Source organism: Athene cunicularia, assembly GCF_003259725.1.
Source record: "Athene cunicularia isolate RWA chromosome 3 unlocalized genomic scaffold, athCun1 chr3_part1, whole genome shotgun sequence".
Taxonomy (NCBI): domain Eukaryota; kingdom Metazoa; phylum Chordata; class Aves; order Strigiformes; family Strigidae; genus Athene; species Athene cunicularia.
The window spans coordinates 31767641-31790572 of NW_020799097.1; the positions used below are offsets into that span (position 1 = coordinate 31767641).

A 22932-nucleotide genomic window follows, 5' to 3' on the forward strand; every position below is an offset into this window, starting at 1 on the left:
GCCATATGCACAAAATGTATTCCACTTGCTCAGTTTCTGTGTATGTTCCTGGCCACTCCTCAGTTCCATAACAACCAATTATTCAAGAACCTCTTTCACTGCTAACACACCACAAAAAAAAAAATCTGACTCCTTTTCATTCCCAGTCACCATCTCATTTCAATACAAAAATTTAACATCCAGTTATCAGGGTAGTCAGGTACAGAAAATGTACGTTCTGAAAGATTCTTTAAGAGGATGCTGTCTGAAAACCTCATATTTACTTGGTATGCCAGAGAAGTCCAGATGTATTTTACCATCACACTCTATGCTTCATGTTATTTTAACAACAAAAACAGTTTGTACCCAAGCTATTTTATACACTTTAAATATAGCTTTTTGAAATAGGACATAAGAAGCTAAATACCCAGGATGGCTAACTTTCTTTAATCCTTTAAAAGAAGTTGTAGTTCTACTCAACCATTCCAGATAATCCTCCTTGCAGTGCTGACCAGGACTGTATGTCAATAGCTGTTTGAATGACCTAAGAGCCTCCCAACTGCCATGCTCCATTCTCTCAACCCTTTGTTACCAATTATATCTAAACTCAGATGCCATTTGTCATAAACAGCCAACATGCAAGTGTTTGTTAAGTCTCAGTCCTTCTGCCCTACTCAATATACATGCATTTTACTGAAACATTGCCATTTTATTCACAAAGCAAAACAAACTGCTAGATACACAGTCTTTATTGTTTGCTTTTCTCTTCAATTTTCCATGTTAACTGCAAGTTTTATCATGAAGGAATTTTTTTTTTTTGGTCACCGAAAAGCTTGAAGACTAGCTTGGTAGGATCCTTAAATCATACTTCCCACCCTTCCACCCACGATGGTTATGCACTGTAATTAGAGACATACAGTCAGTCTACAATACAAAAAAACTCAAACTGCCTTTTGCACGGACTTGAGCTCATAACTAATTCAGATATAGCTATATGTTGTAGTAATCATGCCACTAGTTCTATGTAAACTCACAACAGAAGCAAACCACTTTCCTAAACTGATTTTCAGCTTAACTTCTTGCTGATACTACCTTAATTCTGACAAGTGGAGCCAATTTATAGATGCCCAGGCATGTTTATTTTGTATTACTTATATCTAGCATAAAATCTAATAAAAATGCATTAAACTTCCTAAATACCAGATATTCAAGTCCCCTACAGCAATTTTATTATTGTGCTTGGATTGATATCAGGATGATCAACCTCCCATTAGCAGACAATTCAGATGTAAAGACAGCAGAAATGTAGCATTTACTGAACGCTTCACTTCCTGCAGTGACAGCTGTACCACATCCACACAGCACATTTCAGTTGATAAGGTTCCTCTTCTCTAGCATGTTTTACATTACTTCAATTTCTCCTTGTAATCCTTTTGCTTAAAGTATTCTGCATCTACTCTGTTTAAAACTGGAAAAAAATTATAGCAAGAAGTAAAGAGATTTTATTAAATGTTTTCAGCTGAAGAAGGTTGGTGCGTGATCTTTTTTTAAAAGCAGTGTGTTCTCTTCCCAGAGGCACAAACTTCTGGAAAACAAACAGAACTATTTCAAGTGCTTGAAGCAGCATCCAGTTATTTCAGTTTCATTTAAATCTCTTCTCCCAACCACTCTGGCTCAATTGTTCTGTCTTTGTGAAACTCATACTTACACCCTAAACAACACACCAGGAGATGGGGATTTGATTGTGACTGAATATGAGCTATCAGTTCATGACCTGGTTAGCTGTCTATGCTTGCAAGATCAGATCTAACAAAGCCTACCCCTGTATGATACCAGATCCTGGTGAACAGCTGCTCATAAAACCTCTCAAGATGCCTACAACGTGTAACTTTGAACTTCCCCATAAATACGTAGCCTTCCACTCGAACTAAGATGAAATACAAGAATAAAAACCATCAGGTACAGAAGATAGAAGGCTAGAAAACCAAAACCTCAAAGTACATGAAAAGTGCAGTAACAGTGGCAGAAACTAGTGTTAACTACTTAATTCTGTAGAAGACTTTATATATCAGAACTGCAATGAGTTTCATGAAGCTGGACAGTCCGGTGTCTGAAATGTCATTAATCAGCGCACTCAATTCTGATTATTTCTCTCTACTGTATCAAGTTATCTTCATAATTTCTCACAAATATGTACAAAAACTACCAAATGCAGAAGAACAGCAACTTTGCTTTGAGTCTACAGACAGCCTTACACACTGAAACTAATTCTCATTCCTGTCACTTGGCAACCTAAGCATACCAGTACAAAATCTAGTGGAAGCTAGCAGCTGTCTTATCAAAAGAAGTAAAATAATAATGTTGTATACTGTCTGAAGATGGTCCAGGAATTCAGTTATGTTACATACACTACATACAGTTTTTCACTTGTCTATTATCAAAATACCTACTAGTAGTTAAACCCTGCTCAAGTAAGTTCTCAAAACTGAGAATGGGCCTGGCTTTAAAAGTCACTGGAAACAGTACATTTTTGATACAGAAGGTAAGATTTATTTTTTTTTTAAAGTATCACATCTTACCTGTACTAGGTATTTTTGGCTTCCATACATGACATACTGAGGGGCAAGACTGTAGATCATGTAACTTGTATGAAGAACTATCAACAGAAGTATCATACAGAGAAACAGGAGTGCTTGAGGTCGAGTTTTTCCTCGTCTGATTTTATAAAGCTAAAACCAAAAAACATACAAATATTAACATAACGATTTTTTTTCCCTAAATACATTTAGAACCCTCTAATTCAAGTAACAGTTTTAATTCTACTGACAGAAGTGGGAGCTGCTAAAATTATCCTCTGGCAACTTAATTCCGATAAGTCAAAGTTTTCAGGTATATTTACCTGAATTTCAAAGCACAACTAGTTAAATTAATTGTTGTTTGTATTAATGACCCAGAACACTTATACACCAGCAGTAAGTAGCAAGATTTAAATGGTTTTGCCTATCATTGATAACAAACTGCACCTTGGTTTGACAAAGAATATTTTGTCCTTCAGTCAAGGTGAGGTGTTATCTATCACTATACCTCTAATCAGATTGAAAAACAGAGGAGGGAGTTATGAGAGAGTATTCCCAGTCTCAGAAAAACTTACACACCATATGGTGGCATCTTCTCCACTTTATACACTGCAGGGAATTCCCAGAGAGTCAACTTGAGTACCACATTAGGGTAAAGAGGCTGACAGCTGAGAAATAAATGATGGAAGACCAAAACAGCCATTCTCAACTCACTGCAAGGACTCAGGGTCACTCTCTACAATTTTGGGGTGTCACCACATGATGGTATTAAAGGGAAAGCAGGTACCAAAGCAAGGAAATACTTAACCAAGCACCATAAGCATGAATGACATACTGTTGGACACAAACATGCCTTTGACAGAGCCATATATTATTTGCATCATATTTAGATGTGTCATATCACTGTACTGTTTTATATCTTATCAATCTAGATAAACTTGCTTGCCACCTAAAATACAAGTCAAACACTGACTGCATGCACATTTCAGATTTTGACCATAAAATTCACTAATACTTTCGGTATATCAGAATTACATGGCTTTAATTTACAAAAGTCAGAAGCCAAAGTGCCACTGATTAAACACTTGAGTCAGCTGACTGTATTGATTAAACTAAAATATCAGGTTTGGTCTGATAACTTAGAACAAAAGCTGTAAAAAGTGCACAATAGGCTTCTAACACTCAGACATACAGACAGTGCTATTTGCAACATACAGTATTTATGAAGCAGGACATAATGACTATGTATTAAATATATTCAATATCCTGTATTTGTTAAACATCTTACTGAGTATTGTAGACTGAACTCTTAAGTCATATTTACCCTTATCCAGAAGAACCATATACCCATATTTCGAATCCCTGCCATTGAAGTGAAGATAAAGTACATAACAATAGTTGTAATAAGAATATAATCAAGTGGAAAAACCTAAAACAAGAAGAACACAAGTTCAGACAACAAGAAAATGTTCAAACTAGAAAACAAGCTCTTCCCCCACTTATTTAGCTTTAAGTAGTTTCTACTTATAGCATCTGAGGTAGTAACAGTCCTTCCATTTAAAATTTTTACATAACTGCCTCCAAATATAGCTAATATTGCTGCTAATAGAAGCTTATACAATTAGTTTAGGAAGGCAACTGAGCATTTTTCTTTAATATTGCTTTAATTTTGAAGTGTTCTACAGTTTTAGGCCAAGAAATACTTAATTCCATTCTGAGAGTACATTTAAAACAAAGTCCTCAGTGGCAACAATCATTTTAGGACTGCACAGGCACTCTATCTGAATATTTCTGAACATACTTGCCAATTTTTACCTTTAGATTAATAACAACTTGAGATAATAATGCTGCTGAACACTACTTTTCTTAGTAAAATGCAAACTTAGGTATTCAATAGTTTTAGAAACCATGGTGAAGAAATGCATTGTGCCAACCCACTACAGCAAGAATATGGAAAGAACTCAACCAGGGGAGAACAAAACACTCACTTCCATTAAAGCTTTTCTTTTCCTTAGCTTACTTATGACCAATTGCCAAATTCATGTGGTCTTGTTGCCTTCCAACCCCACTGAAGTTACAGATGTGTGTTCTTATGTAGGATTTGTTACAAAGACTAATGCATTACTATAACAGACATTACGCACAGAGTGTAATGTATCTTTCAAGATACAACAATTTACTTCGGGGGGGGAGAAACTATCAAGGTACACAAACAACTAGAAAGCAGGTAGGGTATGGGAGGAAGTTGCTTTTATTCTGTGCATGATAAGTACAAGGGATGTCATTCTTCATTGCCACGATGTTCTCAGATGAAAGCTAGTTTCTAGCACCACCTTCCTCTAGCAACTGGCTGCAATCCACCCAAGTTTTTCATATCCATATCTAATAACTAAAAGACTGTTACCAAGGAAGTTGCCTTGCTTTTACAGAACAGACATCTAGACAGTTTTAACGAACAGTTTGGGTCCAAATGTACTTCACCTTTTGACAGCTCACTAGAAAAGATAGGAACATCCTTACATACGTATATCACCATTTTTTTACTTACTGTTTGAAGAACAGGTAAGAGCATATTCAATGGATTGGTCAGATTAGTTCCTAAAATTATAAATCCCGAGTCGAAGCCAGCTGAATGTAGAGCTTTGTCCAGACTGCAGTAATTAAGAAAAACCGGTTAAGTGCTATGGTTGTCCCAGAGCTTTTTGTCTTCAGTTTAGTTTAAAAGGGCAGCTCAAAAAAAAACCCTTAAAAACCCAGCCCAGCAGCTGACAGCTTTTTCATATCTATATAGATACATGCTTTGTTTTACCACACTCATAGCACTTGTCCTATGAAAAGGTATATTGATTTCTGCATCTCCTTGGCATTTTAGCTTTTCCTTAGTTTGGGTCACAGAACTTACTTCCCCAGTCTGAAAAATTAAAAATGCCAACATTGAGACCTCTGGTTTGTGTCAGTCTTCACTGAAACCCACCTGATTTGCAGCCAGCTATATTGCTTTCAACACCATGAAACAATTAGTGTAATGCACATTATACTGGATTATACATTTAACTTACTGCAAGAATTTAAGCACCAGTTACCCAGCCCAAGAAATACCTTCATGCATGAAGATTCATTCAAGCAAATGAGAGTATTTTTGTAGTCAGAATTAAACTTCCTTAACATACATTAATTTCTCTATTGAATCAGAACTGTTTTCAGCAGCAGTGAATCAAGCTGAACCACATCCTTTTTTGAATCTGTTTTCACACATTTTGCTCAGTTTCAATATATATTATTATAATGAGAAATGCAGCTCTAGTTACAGAAATGTAGCATAGAAAAGTGGGCTGACTTGAAGAAAACCACCCCGATTTTGGTGTTGAGCAGATGGGAAGAGATGCTTATATATACTAACGTAGTAGGAAAAATACTTGAGTTTCAAGAAAAGCTAAGTAAGTGCTACTTAAATACTATTATTTTAAAACACTATCTATTCACAAGTGATTAAAGTAAAATGAGATTACTACAACCACATCACAACTGCCGAATAAAGGCCTCTTCTGGAGAAGGTTTCAAAAAAGCTTCCATACCCCTTTAGCTACACTAGGTGAGTCATTTACCCTGAAATCTTCCTTTGGAATACATACCCTATTCAAGAATTTGAAACCAAAAAGTGTGTAACAGCTGTGGTTATTTAGCCAGCAAGTCAGAGCATAGATAGATACAGGTAAAAATTTTTAAGGACCACTATAATTAAATCAGATACTGCTATTGTTTTTAAAATTAGTAATAGCAAGCTTTTTTTTAAGTTTTTGGACAGTAATATAGAACTGCCTGACATACAAAATAAGAGCATAATTGCTTGGCTAAGCCAAGGTGGCATGTAAACTTAGTGTTTCACAAAAATCTTCATTTAGTCCTGGTAGACCAACCATATGAGCAGTTAAATTGGGTTTATGCATTCAGGTTTTCCAGGTTTTAAATGCTAGATTAAAATAAGCAAACAGCTTAAAAATCTTTGAATATAGTAAAAGTATGAAAAGTTTATTTTAAACAGGAAAAATTCAGGAAGCTTAGCAGTAAGTTTAGAGAACTAAAAGTAATGTTCTGATAACTGTACATTGTTTTCCCCATTTACTTTTCTTCATATTTAGATTTTCTTTTTGTTCTATGAATCAAGTAGATTTGGACCAAATTATGTAGGCCTTATTAGATATAGATTTAGAGACAAATATCAAGGTAAGTCTTAACTTGTGCCTTTCCACATATTTAAGTGTACTAAATTTTTACCTCTCCACAGCAAACTCCCACTAGATATCAGCCATACAGGAAACATTTAAAAAAAATTGAGACCAAGAGTCTGAAGTGTGCATTAATTATCTTCTGCTAACTAGGACCAATAGACAGTTACCCATACTTCTGGAATGTATTTGTCTTCTGAAGCGATGCATAACACTCTCAGAAGTAGATAAGTAGTTAAGAAAGCCCTCTTTTTCACGTTTTAACCTCAAGAGCAGCCCTATGAAACAAGAGATTGAAAAGATCTTCATTCTACCTTATTTCTACCTTATTCTACCTTATCTTGTATTTCCACAGTGCCATTAAGACTACTGAACCCGAAATTATTTGCAATTAACATCAACCTATGTTTATACAACTTCTGTGAAAGGCCTAAGTCAACTGATTGTCTGAACGGATTCTTGTGTTTTTATCTAGATTCTCCTGGTACTTCAACCGATTACAGACTAATCTACATCTCATTTCTAGTCTATTAACCAGCACTTGGTCAACAACTAAGAGAATATCAACACTCAGACTAGTAGTTGAGTTTGCAATTTACATAGTCCAGCTGAGCCTTATCAAATGGTATCAACCTCACTTAAGTTAAAAGCATGTCTCCGGTTGGGTATCATTTAGTATCTGGGTAAAGGATAGAATACTTCCTTGCCTTTCATCTGCGTAAAGCCTAAGGTAGCCTAGAAAAACATTGCCATAGGAATTAATACACTCACTCTTGCCTTTTTACTTACCACCTGTAGCAAAGGACAAATTTGTCATTCACAATCTTATTGGGACACTGCTGTTTACTAGCTTTAAAGCAACTACAGTATCTTCAAAGATTCTAGATACGCTTAGCCATGAAAATTTACAAAATAGTTTTGTTTTGTGTTACAGCATAAATGAGAAGGAATCCAAGCCCCCAAGAACATGAGTTCAACTTCAGAGTAAAGGACAGTGCTTAACCAAAACCTCTTGTTCTCATAGAAGCACTATTGCTTTATCAACTGATACTGAAAAGCTTTCAGTACTATAACAGGTGAAAACAAAAACCCTGGGTTTCAGCCAAACACAGAAATTTAGTAAGGTTAAAGAACCTAGCAACTCTTGATCTACATTAAGAAAAGTCTAACTTTCAATTCAAGACAATCTTGTTTCCTACTCCCTAGTGCTTTTGAAAGCAGGACCTCAATGGAACCATACCTCAAGTTATATTACCTCCTCCACTACAATCAGTTTGAACTGCTCTATTTCCAGGCCACTTCCTCAGATACCTCAGCTACAAAACACAGACCCCATAACCACCTGTAGTCAATCATTTGCTACAGAACAGGTTTCAGAGCTGCTGCCTTGCACTTAGATCACTTTGATCACCAGTGTCCATCCAGGTCTTCTAGTCTACAATGTTTGGCAATCTAGCATACATATAGGTAACTGACAGAAAACAGTGAACCATGTTTTTATACAAGACAACAGAAATTACAAAAACAAGGACTTGAAATAATGCCTACTAATACAACTTACACTGCTGACTGAAATGAGTTCTTTTAGCATCTTAATAGAAAGACTCTACATGGGCAAGTAAGGAAGCAGCTAAAGCAGAAGACAGTAAGAACTGATTTACTTAAAGCTTTGTTTTACATTTGAATATATATGATTAAAAGACATGGCTAAGCAAAAACCAAGACAAAAACATCAATATAGGCATTTCTCAATAGTATAAATGGAAGCACACTACTTCTAGGTCATAGTGGAAAGCTGACTTGTACTTCAGTTTAGTAAGCCAGGCCAAATAAATTTTGAAATATTCAACTGATTATTTTTCTACTGCTACTGCACATAATCAAGTCACAAGCTGATAAGTTTTTGCTGCCATTATTCATGTTCTGCTTACATAGTTTTCCCTGGTACCCTTCAACTTCCTAAACATTTCTCTGATCCCTGCATCATCCTTGTTTGAGTTATTCAGAGAGCTCTTTGCCTCCTATCCCTGCTCCCAGACCTCAGTCAAGCTGATTTGTTTAATCTATGGATAATTCTGAAGTGATATTAAGACAATAATGGAATTTAAGACTTAATTTATTCTGAGTAGGAATGAGCACATGATCCACAAACTTAAGTGGTACTTCTTTAAAAAGCCTCAAAATTAACTTCCAAATATCGTTAATATTTGCCCTCCAAAAAGCTAAAAGAATACTCTCCTGCTCAATTGAGTCCTACAGCAGCACATACTCACAAAAAAGAAACTGTGATTCTGCTTAGGACTATTCCATGACTGAAACAACACTGAAGCAACACAAAAATTTAAAGGAGCAGTCATCCTCTCAGGGCTGGTATCCATTTACAGAGTAAAGAAAACTTGTGACACATTATAGAAGAATTATACTGACCAGGAAGCAAAGCTGGATTCCCCATGGGAAACACCTACTATTTTTATTGGGTTTACACAGCAAGGTTTTGGTAGCAGAGGGGCTATAGCAGTGTCCTCTCTGAGGAGAGGTCAGATGCTACCCTGTGCTGGACACGGCCACTTCCAGTTGGGTCCAAATGACCCACTGCTGGCCAAACCTAAGCCCAACAGCCAAACTGCTGGCCCCTCTGTGAAAACATATCCCTGAAAAGGGAAAATAGCAGACAGCAGAGGAGTGAGAGAAAAAAAGTGATAAACAACCCTATAGATACCAAGTTCAGAGAAGATGGTGCTGCTCCAGGCAATGGAGCAGACATCCCGCCCCAGCCTGTTAACAGCACCATGATGGAGCAGATAATCACACTCAGCCTATGAAGGATTCCACACCAGAACAAGTGGATGTTTTCTGAAGGAAGCTGCAGCCTAAGGGATCCCACATGCTGAAGCAGGGTTTTTCAACAGGAACTACAGCCCACAGGGTAGACCCATGGTGGAACAAGGATAAAGTGTGAGGAAGTAGGAGCAGCAGGGAAGAGATCTTACGGACTGACAGCAACTCCCTACTCCTCATCCTCACTGTGCCACTCCAGAGTCAGGACTAAAGGAGTAAAGCCAAGCTTAGGAAAAAGTGGGCAGGGGGCAGGAGGTCTTTGTGTCACTTAGACACTTTAAATGGTCTTTGTTTTTTACCATTCAAAAAAAATCAATTTTAATTGGCAAATTTTCTTCAACTGTTTTGCCCATGACAGTAACTGATAAATGATTGCCCTATTTCAACCCACACATTTTTCCATCTTATTTCCTCCCCTATCCTGTTGATAGGGAGTGAGAGCACAACTGGATGGGCATTCAGCAGTCAGCCAAGTCAACCCACAGCACTACAGCCTGACATGACCTACCTTCCAGGAAGTTCCAGGTAAGCTGGATAGCATGGGTTCAAAATGATTGTTAGATGAAGCAATTAACACTGAGTTACCACTATATAAGTCTAGGACATGAAATATTCACAGCTTTTGCTTGTCATGCTGCCAACCTCCCTGATGTAGAAGATGCAGCTGTGAACACAGGAAGTCTGTCAGTTTAGCCACACCACCTCTGAGGCAAGTAAACTGACTCCTGACAGCACCTAGTCTGCACTAGCACTCTGCTAGTATGGCTGTTATTCCAAGCAATTGCTTACAATTTCCTTTCTTTCAGCTCTCTCCAGAGGAGTGTGGGGCAGGGAAACAGAATTAAAAGCCCACTGGAAAAAAAAAAAAAAAAAGAAAAAATAAAAGAGTAATAACCTAGCCCTCCATCCTCAAGACAACATTAACTGTACCTATGCTTCTCTGAAGGACTTCAGCAGGAGGTGGAGAGATAGACACATCTATACAGAGTTCTCACTATTCTTAAGATTAGATAGGAGAAAACCTGAACTCTAGCAAGGGAGAGATAAAGTGTACCACTATTTATCAAGACAATGCTGGTCTGAATCTTCAAAACGCTGCACTTGAATTTTCATATATTGCTCACCTTAGGCATCTCTTCAGTTGGTTCACAACTGTTTTGAAGTACCTCATGAAAAACTGATGTAGTACTCCCAACTTACCATTGTTGAATTGACTTCCATGTTTTACAACCTATAGTCTTGTTCATATACTGAGCAAACATACCTATGTGCTCTGGAGGTTTTTTCCCTAAGCAGTTTTTATACTTATCTCTAGAGTATACCACATGTCTCTTACTGCAGAAAGTATCAGATGAAAATGTGAGAAAACCATCATAAGGGAAGAAGTAGATTGCTATCTATGGGAAAGGTTACATTTTGTAGAAACAAATTAGACTACTTTGACATTACTTGACAATCACATGACCACCATTACTAATTTCCTTGGGATTTTCCAGATGTGTTGCTTTTGACTAAATTGAAAAATTAACAGCTTCATCTTTTAGTTCGCTTTCACCTTCCTTCAAAAATTAACAGATTCAGCTTTGAGTAAAACATTTGTTCTCAGAATTTACTTTACTCCATGTCAAAAAAACCCTTACTCTTCAGAGAAAAAAAAGTTTTGGCTTTGTTTAGCAAGTCACACTAATAGATACTTAGCAGTTACAAAATTATTAAAGCAAGACTATAGGAGGACACTATGCAAAGACAGTATCATTATAAAGGTGTAAATGTAAATACATTTACACTGCAAAAGACCTCCAAAACTAAGAGTTCTTCCTGAACATGTTCTGCTCTGTCATATCCTGTAAGTCTGCAACTTCCATAAACCTGACCATCCCAAACAAAGCAGAAACAGCATTCTCCGTATCTAGTACTTGCTTCACAACAAATGGAATTTCTCTTAAAGTCTGAGAAACAGCCATATACTTAATAATATACAAGTTACACTAAAGATAGAAGCATTATAAAGCACTAAGCAAAGCTCCAAGTTATCTTCTGCACTTCTCTGTGGATCAGAAGTAGAATATATGGAAATTAAAACATTTCCTTCATGAAGTCAACCATTCAATTAGTGGCTAAGATACAAGTGAAAGACAACCCAAATGCTATTAAAGTAACAATAAAACAGTCCTGCAAGACTTAGTATGTTAAGTGATTGACATCTTCACAGGACAGCTCAAAAGTTAAACTAAACAAGTTTTGTAACTAGTATCATACCATCATCCTGTTCCAAGTGAAAATCTGTCAGGAAAAATCATCCATCATCTGCAACTCCCCTTTAGTCTGCAATTTTTAAGTCAACAATTCACAGTGACTGTCACAGTTACTGAGAGAATAAAAAAAGCATTGAAATCACAAGAACAAAGATATGCTAGAATACCGTCCTGACCATAAGTGATAATCTGTAAGTAATAATATTGTACACTATCCTATGAAAACACAATGAACTTAAAAACTCTACAGACAATAGGTATAGCAAATATATTTCTCAAAATCAAGGTTAATGTGAAGTTAAATAAACTACACAAGCTATTTTGAATCAAAGGAAGCATCCAAACTGCTGAAGTGAATAATTAGGGATATTTGTCTTTTAAATGAAAGGACTAAGTCTAGATTTCTAACATATCATAGCAAGATAACTCCAGTAAGATTTTCACACTAAAAGCCTTTGTTCAACTCCAATTTCAGACCATTTCCGTTGGTACGCAGCATTAACAGTAGCAATGACAGAGGTAATTGCTTAGAGTCCCCCCATAGCTTTTCAAAGTTCAAGCCTACAGTTTAAAGTAATGCTAAAAAATTTCTTCCTACACCTAGCTGGCAAAAAAATAATGGATACAGCAATACTGTTCCATAAAAGCATCTATTAAAATAAAAATCCTAAGACCAAGAAGAGACCAAGATCAAAGTTCTGCTCCACTAACAGTCTCCTCTGCACTGGTAAACTATCAAGATCTAAGTTCTATGCAGCTAGCTTGCTGTATTGCTCAATTATTTGACAAGATGCTCATTCCAAATGCATATATTCTTAAAGTATCTCTCACTTTTGCTAGCTACATGTGATTTACAGTAACCTAATATAGCTGTCAGCTATAGAGTTATTTCTTCTCTTCACCCCATTTTCATCTGCCTGAGAAAATAAAGATATTCACATTTTCTATGGCAGTGGCACTAAAGCAGATCAGCTAGGACTTGCTCCTTCTCTATCTTAATTATATCTTAGGCTAAGTAAAAGGTTTTCCAAGAGCTCAGAGCTTGCTATAGGGCTATTATTGTGCAGCATAACAGTAATGAAGAAAATAAGCAGTTGATATGCAGGATGGTAATTGATAAGCTTGACCTATGATTTATATGGGAAGAAGATGGAAATGATTTCAATTCAAGACTGAAAAAATGATAAAAAGTCTTACCTTTAAAGGTCGGATAGCTTCACAGAACTTTGTCCACCAGCTCTTCTCAATAGACTCCAGATGCCTCTCTCTTCTTCTCAGTGTCCTTAGTCTCTCTTCTAGTTGCTGTACAGTCCGTCTATCCCTTGACGACAGAGGCCGACCATCTCTACACTGGGTACCAAAAAACATTGCAGAAGATCAAGGGACATTAGAGTTATTGACATCTACTTTAATGAGTTACAAGTCTATTTTCTCAATTCAAAGACTTTGTAGTATATAACTCACACTGTTGCTATGCATAGCAACAGAGTGAAGTGTAAAAGTCACAATGTATAACAGAGGGGAAATTCCTATCAGGTGGCAGAAAACACTTTCCACAATGACAATGTTAAATTTCAACAGGGTGGGCAGTCTCCATGGCTAGAAACACTTAAAATGCCCAGATGTGATCTGAATAACCTTATCTAATCTGAAAGAGGTCCTTGCTTTGTGTAGAGGGTTGAATCCAACGACTTTCAGAGGTCACTTCCAATTAAATTCCATGAGTAACTGTATATACAAAGCTCAGCACCTGTATTTTCTTGCCAGCATTCCACTAGATACCCATCTGTGTTTCTTGTACTTGCAAGAGCAAGGTGACTTGATGTTTCAAAAATTATCCTTACAGAAATGCAAACAAGAGGCACTATTACCCCAAGAATTAGTTGAGTGTACAAGATAAACATAATCAAATAAACAGTTAAGAATGTACTTTAATTTTGAGCCTCTAAAATCTGAGCAGGCACCACTGTACTCTGTTGTAAATCTAATAGCACATCCTTAAACATCAGTTCTATACTAATAAGCAAAAGCAACAAAATAGGCATTAGGTAGCTGAAGCAAAATTTTTTTCTAACATTGTTGCTACTGTATAACAAACCAATCCTTAGACAAAAAAAAATCTTGCAGTTTAATACATCTCCTACTATGTTTTTAAATTTTGGAATTCCCCCTTCAATGTTTTCCCTCTTATTTTAAAAGAGACTTCCTTCAAACAGTGAAATGCTTCATACCCAGTGAAGTTAAAGTGAATCTGTTTTAGAGAAATTTCTCAAAAAGGTTACAAGTTTAAGACCACATTCTCGGAACATCTAACACAAATTAAGATATCTGAATGTACTTTTAACAGGAACACGTATTCTCCATACCCTGTACGGCACCTCAATGACTTGAAAAACACTTTTTGAAAAGTCTAAGCTCTTAAGCTGCAAGTGCAAGCTTCAATTGTTTAAGACTAATGAAATACAGCTACCAGGTGTATGAATAGCAGACTATGCTACATACTGAATCTTTTCATTATATTAATAAACATACTTTCATACATTTAGTTTTCAACTTTACATTAGTTTCAGTAACACTCACTTTCTTCACAACTTAAAGCAAACGCAACTGAAGAACTGGTATTTTAATTACAGACTCAAGAACCTTGACCATAATCCATAAATCAAGGAAAATTAGTTTATACAAATGGTCACATTAACTTAGACTTTATACTTTTTGATTCTACTCGTTTGCTAGATTGAATGAGACCAGTTGCTTGCAAGCTCATAATCCAACCACCTTCTGTAGTAAGTAATACTTCATTTGTCAGGGGTTTCTCATTTTTCTCACATTGATTTCAGTAATAGATGCCTTTGCTGTAGTAGTACTCTGTACAAAACCAAAACTTTAAGCTGGGGGAGACTACTTTTTAGGTTTCATTATGCAGTAAGATTTCTAGAACACTGAAGGTGCCCACACTGTATTGAGGTAGCCAAGTATCAAATGAAGACTGTTGGAACTGTTTCAACACTGCTGAGGTCCACTGTCACAAAGCACACAACAGCACAGATGGACTGCCAAGATGGAAGTGATGCATCTGAATGTCCCCTTCCCCCCACCGAGGGCTGTGAAAACACTGGTCAAACCATTATCTGAAATGCACTGGGATTACCCCTAACATCTTGTATATAAAGGATAAATCTTATCCTCTTTTGGCTTGTGCTCTTAGGTTGTTAAAAGTGTCCTGCTTACACGAGGCACAGCACTTCAGTGAGCTGCAAAGCCATAATGGCTTTACAAATAGTGTTAACATCCTAGGGATGTTTAGGATTCATAACAGATTCCATATGTAAACTTTTCATGAAGAAATGATTTATAACAGTAAGGTACATTAACTGAGGAGCAAGAATATCTGGGGCTCTTATTTATTCATAAAGATGATTAATTGTTTGATGAATCTAACTCATGACAGCTCCATGTGGCAAGTATCCAATGTTGATAAAGCAGCAACAAAACTGTATGCCATCTCTGGTAGCAGACTAAGTGAGGTTAATATTCCTAATTTCTACAAAGTATCTCTTCTATATACCCAAGCAGGACCTAGAGAAGTTTGAGCATAGCTTGTGAGAAGCAATGTTAGCTAGACAGAAGTAACTACTGCTGCAGGACTGAAAAGACCCTGATTTGCTACTACAAATGACCATACTTGTTTCCAAATAACTCAAATAACTGCAAGGTAGTGACTTCTGACTTGCTATTCTTTCTTGAACAAAAACTCTCAACAGTATGACCATAAACTAGTAAGCAAGCAAAAAACCCCACACACAATTAAGAAAGTGAGAACAGTGAAGACCATACCTTTGATTTAATCCTTAATAAATGTTGCTCCACTTCTTCAATATCTTCAGTGTTCTCTAAACGTTCATAAGCCGCACTGGTAGTTCCCTTAATTAAGTTTAGGGGCAAGGCTGACATACCATAAGCCTAAAATAAAAAAAAAGCAGCATACTAACTCAAATTTTCTGCCATACATTTCCATCTGATAAGGCTGATGTTATGCTGTAGCTACAAGTTATCACTGCTGGCTTTTTTTCTTCCCCAACCTCCTTCTACAGACTCTTAAGGCAATCAATTTTTTTTTTTTTTTTTTTGTTTTGAGCAAAAGACAAACATGCTATGAAGATTCCAGAGACTTGCATTGTTCCAAACATCCTGAAGTGTCTCAATCACTGAAACAGCATACGTGAAGACTTCATATAAGCATAGCTCACCGTAGTTTTATCAAGCTAGTCCTTGGGTTTTTCATCATCCCATTTAGCTTCCCAAAAATCTTAAATTTCCCACTTGAGATTATAATCAAAGCAATGTATAAAACAGGAATTTCTAGACACTCAAATAGTTTTAGAGGCAAAGTACAAACAATTTCTTTGTAGTCAGTAGTCTTCAACTTACTTTTAAAATGAAATTACATAGAAAGCACCTGATCTACTAAAAAATGTGGTAAAAAAAAGACAGAGGCTAGGCAAACATCTGAACTCAGTTACATTCCAGGACTGCTTAGATACCCATTCACATTTTGTTGGCATTCACTCCTAATTATAAATTCCATGTCATTCAAAGTGTTTGCCAGCTTCTGCATCAACACTATGCCCACATTTTCCAGTGGAGAGTCTGTAAGCTTTTCACTAACCTAAGAAGAAACAGATACTTGATGCAAGGTGAACAAGAAAATGCCATTGCTACCCTACGAGTCCTAGAGATCTAGGCCAAAGTCAGAAATTTCTCCAAGCATTTTAGAGACATCAGTGATAGGTTTTTTTATTACTGGGTGTGGGAGGCTGTTGGTGATAGGTTGTTCTTGGTGCAGATCTCAGCAAGAAGGTTTTTCTTTTCTTTCTCCTAATCACAATTAACACATGCAATTTCCCTAGAGTGTTTGATACCGAACATTCACTAACTTCAAAAGTGAGCACTTTCCCAGATTTTTCACAGAAGTACCACTCCGTCCTTCAAGAACAGCTTTACATTTCATACTGAGAATAGACTTAACACAAACACTAGCATAAGTGTCACCATACATGCTGTGAGGTCATGAGCTTTCTGTACACAAGATTTGATTTGACCTGCTTAAGAAATTACTTAGACATACAAATATCTCATGCATTGTACTCTAAGCAAGACACTGTCCATTTCATTGGTGTATTTTTCAACATGCCATATACCCTGCCATCAACACCCACTTCTATGACACTTCATATTTATTTGATACAATATTTATATGATACAATATTTACTATTGTTGTATCTCAAAACTGCATTAACTATTTAAAATAACCATTTCAATACAAGTATCTGACACTGAGCCCACAAACTTCAGTTTCACTCTGCAAGTGACAGTATTCCATTATTTCAAGAAACATTCCTCCAAGTGTCAGGCTCTAAAAGCATGAAACAGAAGTTTAGCACTGACAGCCTTGTCCACTTACTGTGCAATGAGGTTTCTTATGTTCAGAGTGACAATTAACAGTAAATTGTTGGAACAGCATAAGTTAAGTTCAACAAGCAGATAGCACACATGTCTTAACAGGCTTCAAATCCAAGGAAAGAGTGGTACCTGTTAAATCACTTTAAAGCATTTAAACAAGGGTAGAAAAGTATTTTCCTTCAAATATTTATTGAAGTATGTATTATCAAAGAATACATTCATCTAGATATTTGACAACTTGCACTACATGACTTTTTTTGCATAGCTGTATAGTATTAGAGTTGGTTTTACCATGAACTCCTAGAGATTAAGGTAGGCTATTAGCTATCTGCTCAGCATTTCAGGACTTCAGAGATGACAGCCTCATTTGTCACCCAAAAATACCACTAAAAGGTATTTGAAACAGTCTGTAAACAGTGCTGCAAATAAACTCAATGTTTTTAGCTACAAAAGGTAACTGACAATTCCAGTCCCTATGGTAGAGCTTTTTGCTATAAAAGCTACACAAAGGAGACATCATAAGCTAGTGATGGCAACAAAATTTCATACTTTCCAAGACATTCTAAAAGTTGTGGTTTGAACACAGGCATACAACCAGAGAGAGGCCTACCTACAAGATTAAGTACTTTAGGTTACAAAAAGAATTTAAGCTTAGGCTGGACTTTACAACTCTGTCTGTAAACTGGCTCAGTTCTCCCTTTAGAATATCTCATTTGAGAGCATTAAGCTACCTTTGCTATTTACAGGAGCTAAAAAGTAGTCTCCCCCCAATCCTCCTCTTCTCTAGACTGAAGAGATGTCCTTCAAACTTTATGGGTTGCATTCTCCAACTCTCTAATCGCTTTCATAAGCCTCTACTGGCAACTCTACAGTTTTCTAATTTCTTAAGATGGGGGACCAAAACCAGATATGGTATTCCCAAGTGTGGTTTTGAAAGTGCCAAATACAGCAGAATAATCACATCCCTTGAACTACTGGCTATGCTCCTGCTGATGCAAGCCCAGGACAGTGTTTGCCTTTATGTTGCAGGACATATTGCTGGCTCATGCTCAGCATGCTGTCCACTAGGACTAACTGGTCCTTTTTAGCAGAACCATCCCACAGCCAGTCAGACACCAGCATGAACTGTTGCTTGTAATTAATCCATTCCAAGAGAAGGCCTTAACATCTGCTAAACCTGATGCCATTCTTGTTAGCCCAATATTTCCACCTGTCAATGTCTCTGTGGTGGCTCTTCATTTTATTGTAGCTACTTCTCCCAGGTTCAATATCATTGTCAAACTATATGACTATACACTGAATCCCATCATCCAGGTCATTTATGAAGACTGAATAGTGTTGGACCCATACTGACCCTGAAGAGCTCACTAAGGTCTGGCTGCTAGTAGCATAACTCCAGAATTTAAGTGAAAGTATAAACAGCATCCAATTTCATAACTAGAAGGAAGGCTGCAATCTAACCAAGGTCCCTCTGTGGTACACAAACACTTCCAGCCAGAGCCAAAGACATTCAATATATAGAAACAAATGTAATAATGAGAGATTGCTATGACAATAGGCCTACATAATTTTACAAACCCAAGCTTAGAGGCCATTATTTCACCATTAAGCAGAGGCTTCCACCTGTTCCTCAAACAGCTACCATTAAATAACAGATACCAAGTATTTACTCAACAGAAATAGTTAAGGAATAAAATTCAAAGTTATAAATGTTCAAAATTTAAGTTTCTACAAAGCAAACTGCAACTCTTGGTAATGCATTGTTTTGCTGGTTTTGCAGATGTGAATTACACACTTGAATGTCAAGCTTGCTCTAGTGATAAAGGCAGTCTAAAGTCCTTTCTTGAATACAAAAAGATGCTAATAGTGAGATGATTATGCAACTAAGCCTCCCATCATCAGTGGGGGGAAAAGCCACATTGGTCCTTCAAGGTAAGAGTGTATAAAATGAAGGACATAAAGATGAGTAATCTCATGTGATGTGTCACAGGTCTGAACAGAAGCTGTACTAGCTCAGTTTCAGGGCTGCATTTTCCTTCAGGCTGATGCAGAAGTTAAAGGCTGCCCTGAAAAAAGGTTTTAATTTGAGTGAGTAACAGGAGTTTTTTGATAGCAGGAGAGGTAGCTACAGCAGTGGTCCCCTGTGAGCACATAACATTTGCCACGTCTAGTGGTTGGAAATACATGCTATGCCGAGACTGAGTTAGTGCAAGCGTTAAGTTATTCATGGACTATTATTTTGGGTACCAGCAACTAAAGAGGCAAGCAATGTATTGAAGATAGTACAGGAAAACCAAAGCTATAAACTAAAACCAAGAGAGGGTTCAGTCCTGAAACAAATTAGTTCAAAGTTTAGAATATGAATAAAAACAGATCAGAAGAGCCTTTTAAGTAGTTAAGACAAGTTAATTTATACACATTAATTTTGATGAAAAGCTATTAAGTCTTGACATATTTATACCACTGAAACAACAGTTTCCAGGATTTATTTTGAGATAACCTTTCCCTACAAGTGTTAAGTCAGATTAAGAGGCACTGCACTGAAGAGCAAAAAGTCATCCAAATGTAACAGACAATAAAAGCATACATGGCTGTTTTTTCCACATAGGTTCTTCAAAATGAACTGAATCTAGTACTAAACACTGTTCAGGCTAGTATTATTGATAATACATGCTGCAAGGATAGCAGCTTGAGACTTTAAAGACCTATCTCTACTGTTACTGAGTATCAGCTTCCCTGAAACCTCATTTTACAACAGGAAAAAAATTAAGAAAAAAAAAATATTCCCTTCTCCTGAATCCCTACACATGATCCATATAAGAGATTACCCCTTATCAGTTAGCTTAAGGGTTGGAAAGCTAAACCCTAAGAGCTTGCTATCTAATAAGTACAAGTTAGAGGCCTCATCTTTAAGTAGCAGTCTCATTCTGATTTAAGACTCTGCCCACAGGCAATACAGGTGTTATCTCTGGATAGATGAAGTTCATATTTATACTTCAAAGATTTTTTTTCTAGTAGGTGGCCTTCTACTCTAAAGGGGAAGAGAAAAACCCACCAGAACTTAAGCAAAGCAACAGAAAACCCAGCTTACCTATCCTATAAAAAGAACAGTCTAAAAAGCTCTTAAGACTTCTTCATTATTTGTTATTCACAGAAGTGGTAGTTAAGCCTGAGACAACCATCAGCAAAGCAGGAGTCTGTAACTCACATGGAAGCAACAATTAGTTCAATAATGTTTATGCAGTAACAACAGGCATTGAAGAACACTGAGAAGCATACTCTAGCTGTTCTCTCAGCATGCCACTGAACCCAAATATACTCTGTGCTCCAGACAGAGCACTAAAATAGCTCAGAGATTACATTATATTATTCTTCACTTCTCCTGTGTCCCTTCCCTTTCCATCCTGTCTGGAGCAGATACAGTTATTCTCCTGTCATTCCGCAGTTAAGATTCAGAAGAAGAGTTTGTTGTTTTAATCCTTCTATCTCTTGCAGATTCAGCATTTTACAACACTTTGGCAAATTCAGATAACCCATGGCTAGATAAGGGAATAGTCTTTCTTAGTCATCTGGTATGTTAACAGTCACTCATAAGCAGAAAATAGAAAACAACTGAAGGTGAGAAGTTGTAAAAAGCAAAAATAAATTTAAAAACCCCCCACATTTTACAGAAGTTGTAGAAAGCAACTATGTCAGAAACTCCTGATTCAGAAAGGGTTTCCACTGGGAACCATAACTAGTAGTTTAATGTTAATTGCATAAGCTACCAAAGAGTTCCATTGAAAAGGGTGTATTAAGATGGGAACACCTAAAAATCAACCACATCAGCCATAAGCACACAGATCAGTCATGAGGAACACAAAAAAACGACAACAAAATTAATATAGCAAATGCCTTTAGAAAAGAGTTAAAGCTAACTTTGAACAGCTACTGCAAAAATCCTCAAGCCAGCAGAATTAGTTTAAACTGAAGTCAAGATATGGTCTAATGATTAATTTGTGGCCCAAACGGGATAATGTCTCCTTGTTAGAGATCAAACACAACATGCAAGTTATTTCTGACCAGTCTGGTACACCGCCAGCACTGTAAGTGAAGTTAGTTTAGCAAGTTTTTCTGGTTAAAAATATTTGTATGAGTTTAATTTGTGATTTCAAGAAATTATCAGAAAGTGCTTGTGTAGAATAGCAGAAAGACTCCCCATTCTACTTTTAGGGTCAACATATCAAGCAGATGCAGCTTTTAATGCTATCACTGAGGTGTTTAGAAAGGTGTATATATAATCTTGTGCAAGAAGTGCAGAAGTTAATCCTGACAAACATTTCTTGCATAGCACTGCCCTCTAGTGAAGTCACATGAAACAGCCAAATAAAGATAAGAGAACTCTTATTATTATATCACTTTTATAAAGGCATAAGAAAATGTCCACAGCTTTAAATATACAAACATTCCAACTCCTTTTCTTGCAACAGCTTGTTTCAAGGCTTCACCTGGAAGTGTGACCATGAAAGACAAAATGTTAATTTCTACTAAGAGTATGATCAAAAATGCATCTATTCAGTTAAACTCTAGTTTAGGATACACAGTGCTTTAAAAAGAAATACAACTCAAGTATGAGCTAGTTTCTTTCAATATGAGTGTCCCACAAAACCCCCTCCATTTCAAGAACATTTTGATATAGAAAAGATTTTCTGTATCCATAGCCTAATTAGCTTTTTATTTTAATTATATTAAGCAAGAAGGAAGTCATTACACTATTTATTCCTCAGCAATTTATATAGTTCAGTTGCCTATACTGAACACTATTTTGTATGGATACCATGCATCCTTGTCAGCACTACTTCTGATGGAACAAGCTAGTCTAATTAAGTACTCAAGTGTGATGCACTTCTGTACGTCATATCAATACAGGCAACACATCTGAACTTGTGTAAAAGGAACTAGGACTCCACCTTTCTTGAGAGTGTACCTTCCTTCTCTGTGCAAATAGACTGCATGGTTTTCTTGAAAAGTAATCTGACTCCACAAGTAATCTACTTTCTCACATTAAAGAAATCTGTCTCCATCTCTGGCTATCTACACATACTATGATTCTAAAGATAAAAACTGGAATTCAAGATTCTTATTTTCAGAACAGCATTAAGCATGGGAAATGGTGACAGTGGTTCATATATCCTCCCTAAACTGTGAAGAGTAAAGAAGCCTTCTAAATGCATCTGAAGATGGCAGACCATCTCATGGACAGTTGGTTTAGTAGTTTGGGGGTTTTGTTGGGGGTTTTTTGAAAAAGCTCATGTCATACAGCTTGGAAAAAACATTCAGTATGTCAACTAGTAAAATCGCAGTTCTTTCATTGGAAGGTTTAGTATCCCATCTTCAGCTGCTATAAGAGCACACATTTTTTAATAACATTGCTATAAAAAGTCTCAAAGCATGGAACAGACTAACTGAACCGGTATGTTCAGTATGGCATTTCTTGTGCAATCTATTGTACACAACACGATGTGTGCATTGAGTACTCGTTTATCTATTTCTCTAACATTCAGCACTATAGTATCTTGCTACACATTCACCTTCATTTTTCATATTAATGATTT

At 36.6% G+C, this 22932-nt stretch overlaps 1 protein-coding gene across 1 annotated transcript in view; it reads right to left on the reverse strand.

Moving 5' to 3' along the window:
• Positions 1–22932, reverse strand: part of LMBRD1 (LMBR1 domain containing 1) — an 86618-nt gene that overhangs the window by 22720 nt on the left and 40966 nt on the right. The window contains exons 7-13 of the mRNA XM_026845392.1: positions 15712–15837; positions 13048–13224; positions 11609–11642; positions 9888–9894; positions 5104–5206; positions 3880–3984; positions 2559–2708 (exon numbers count right to left, since the gene is read on the reverse strand). Of these exons, the coding sequence (XP_026701193.1) occupies positions 2559–2708; positions 3880–3984; positions 5104–5206; positions 9888–9894; positions 11609–11642; positions 13048–13224; positions 15712–15837 (702 nt within the window). The remainder of the gene's footprint in view (positions 1–2558; positions 2709–3879; positions 3985–5103; positions 5207–9887; positions 9895–11608; positions 11643–13047; positions 13225–15711; positions 15838–22932) is intronic.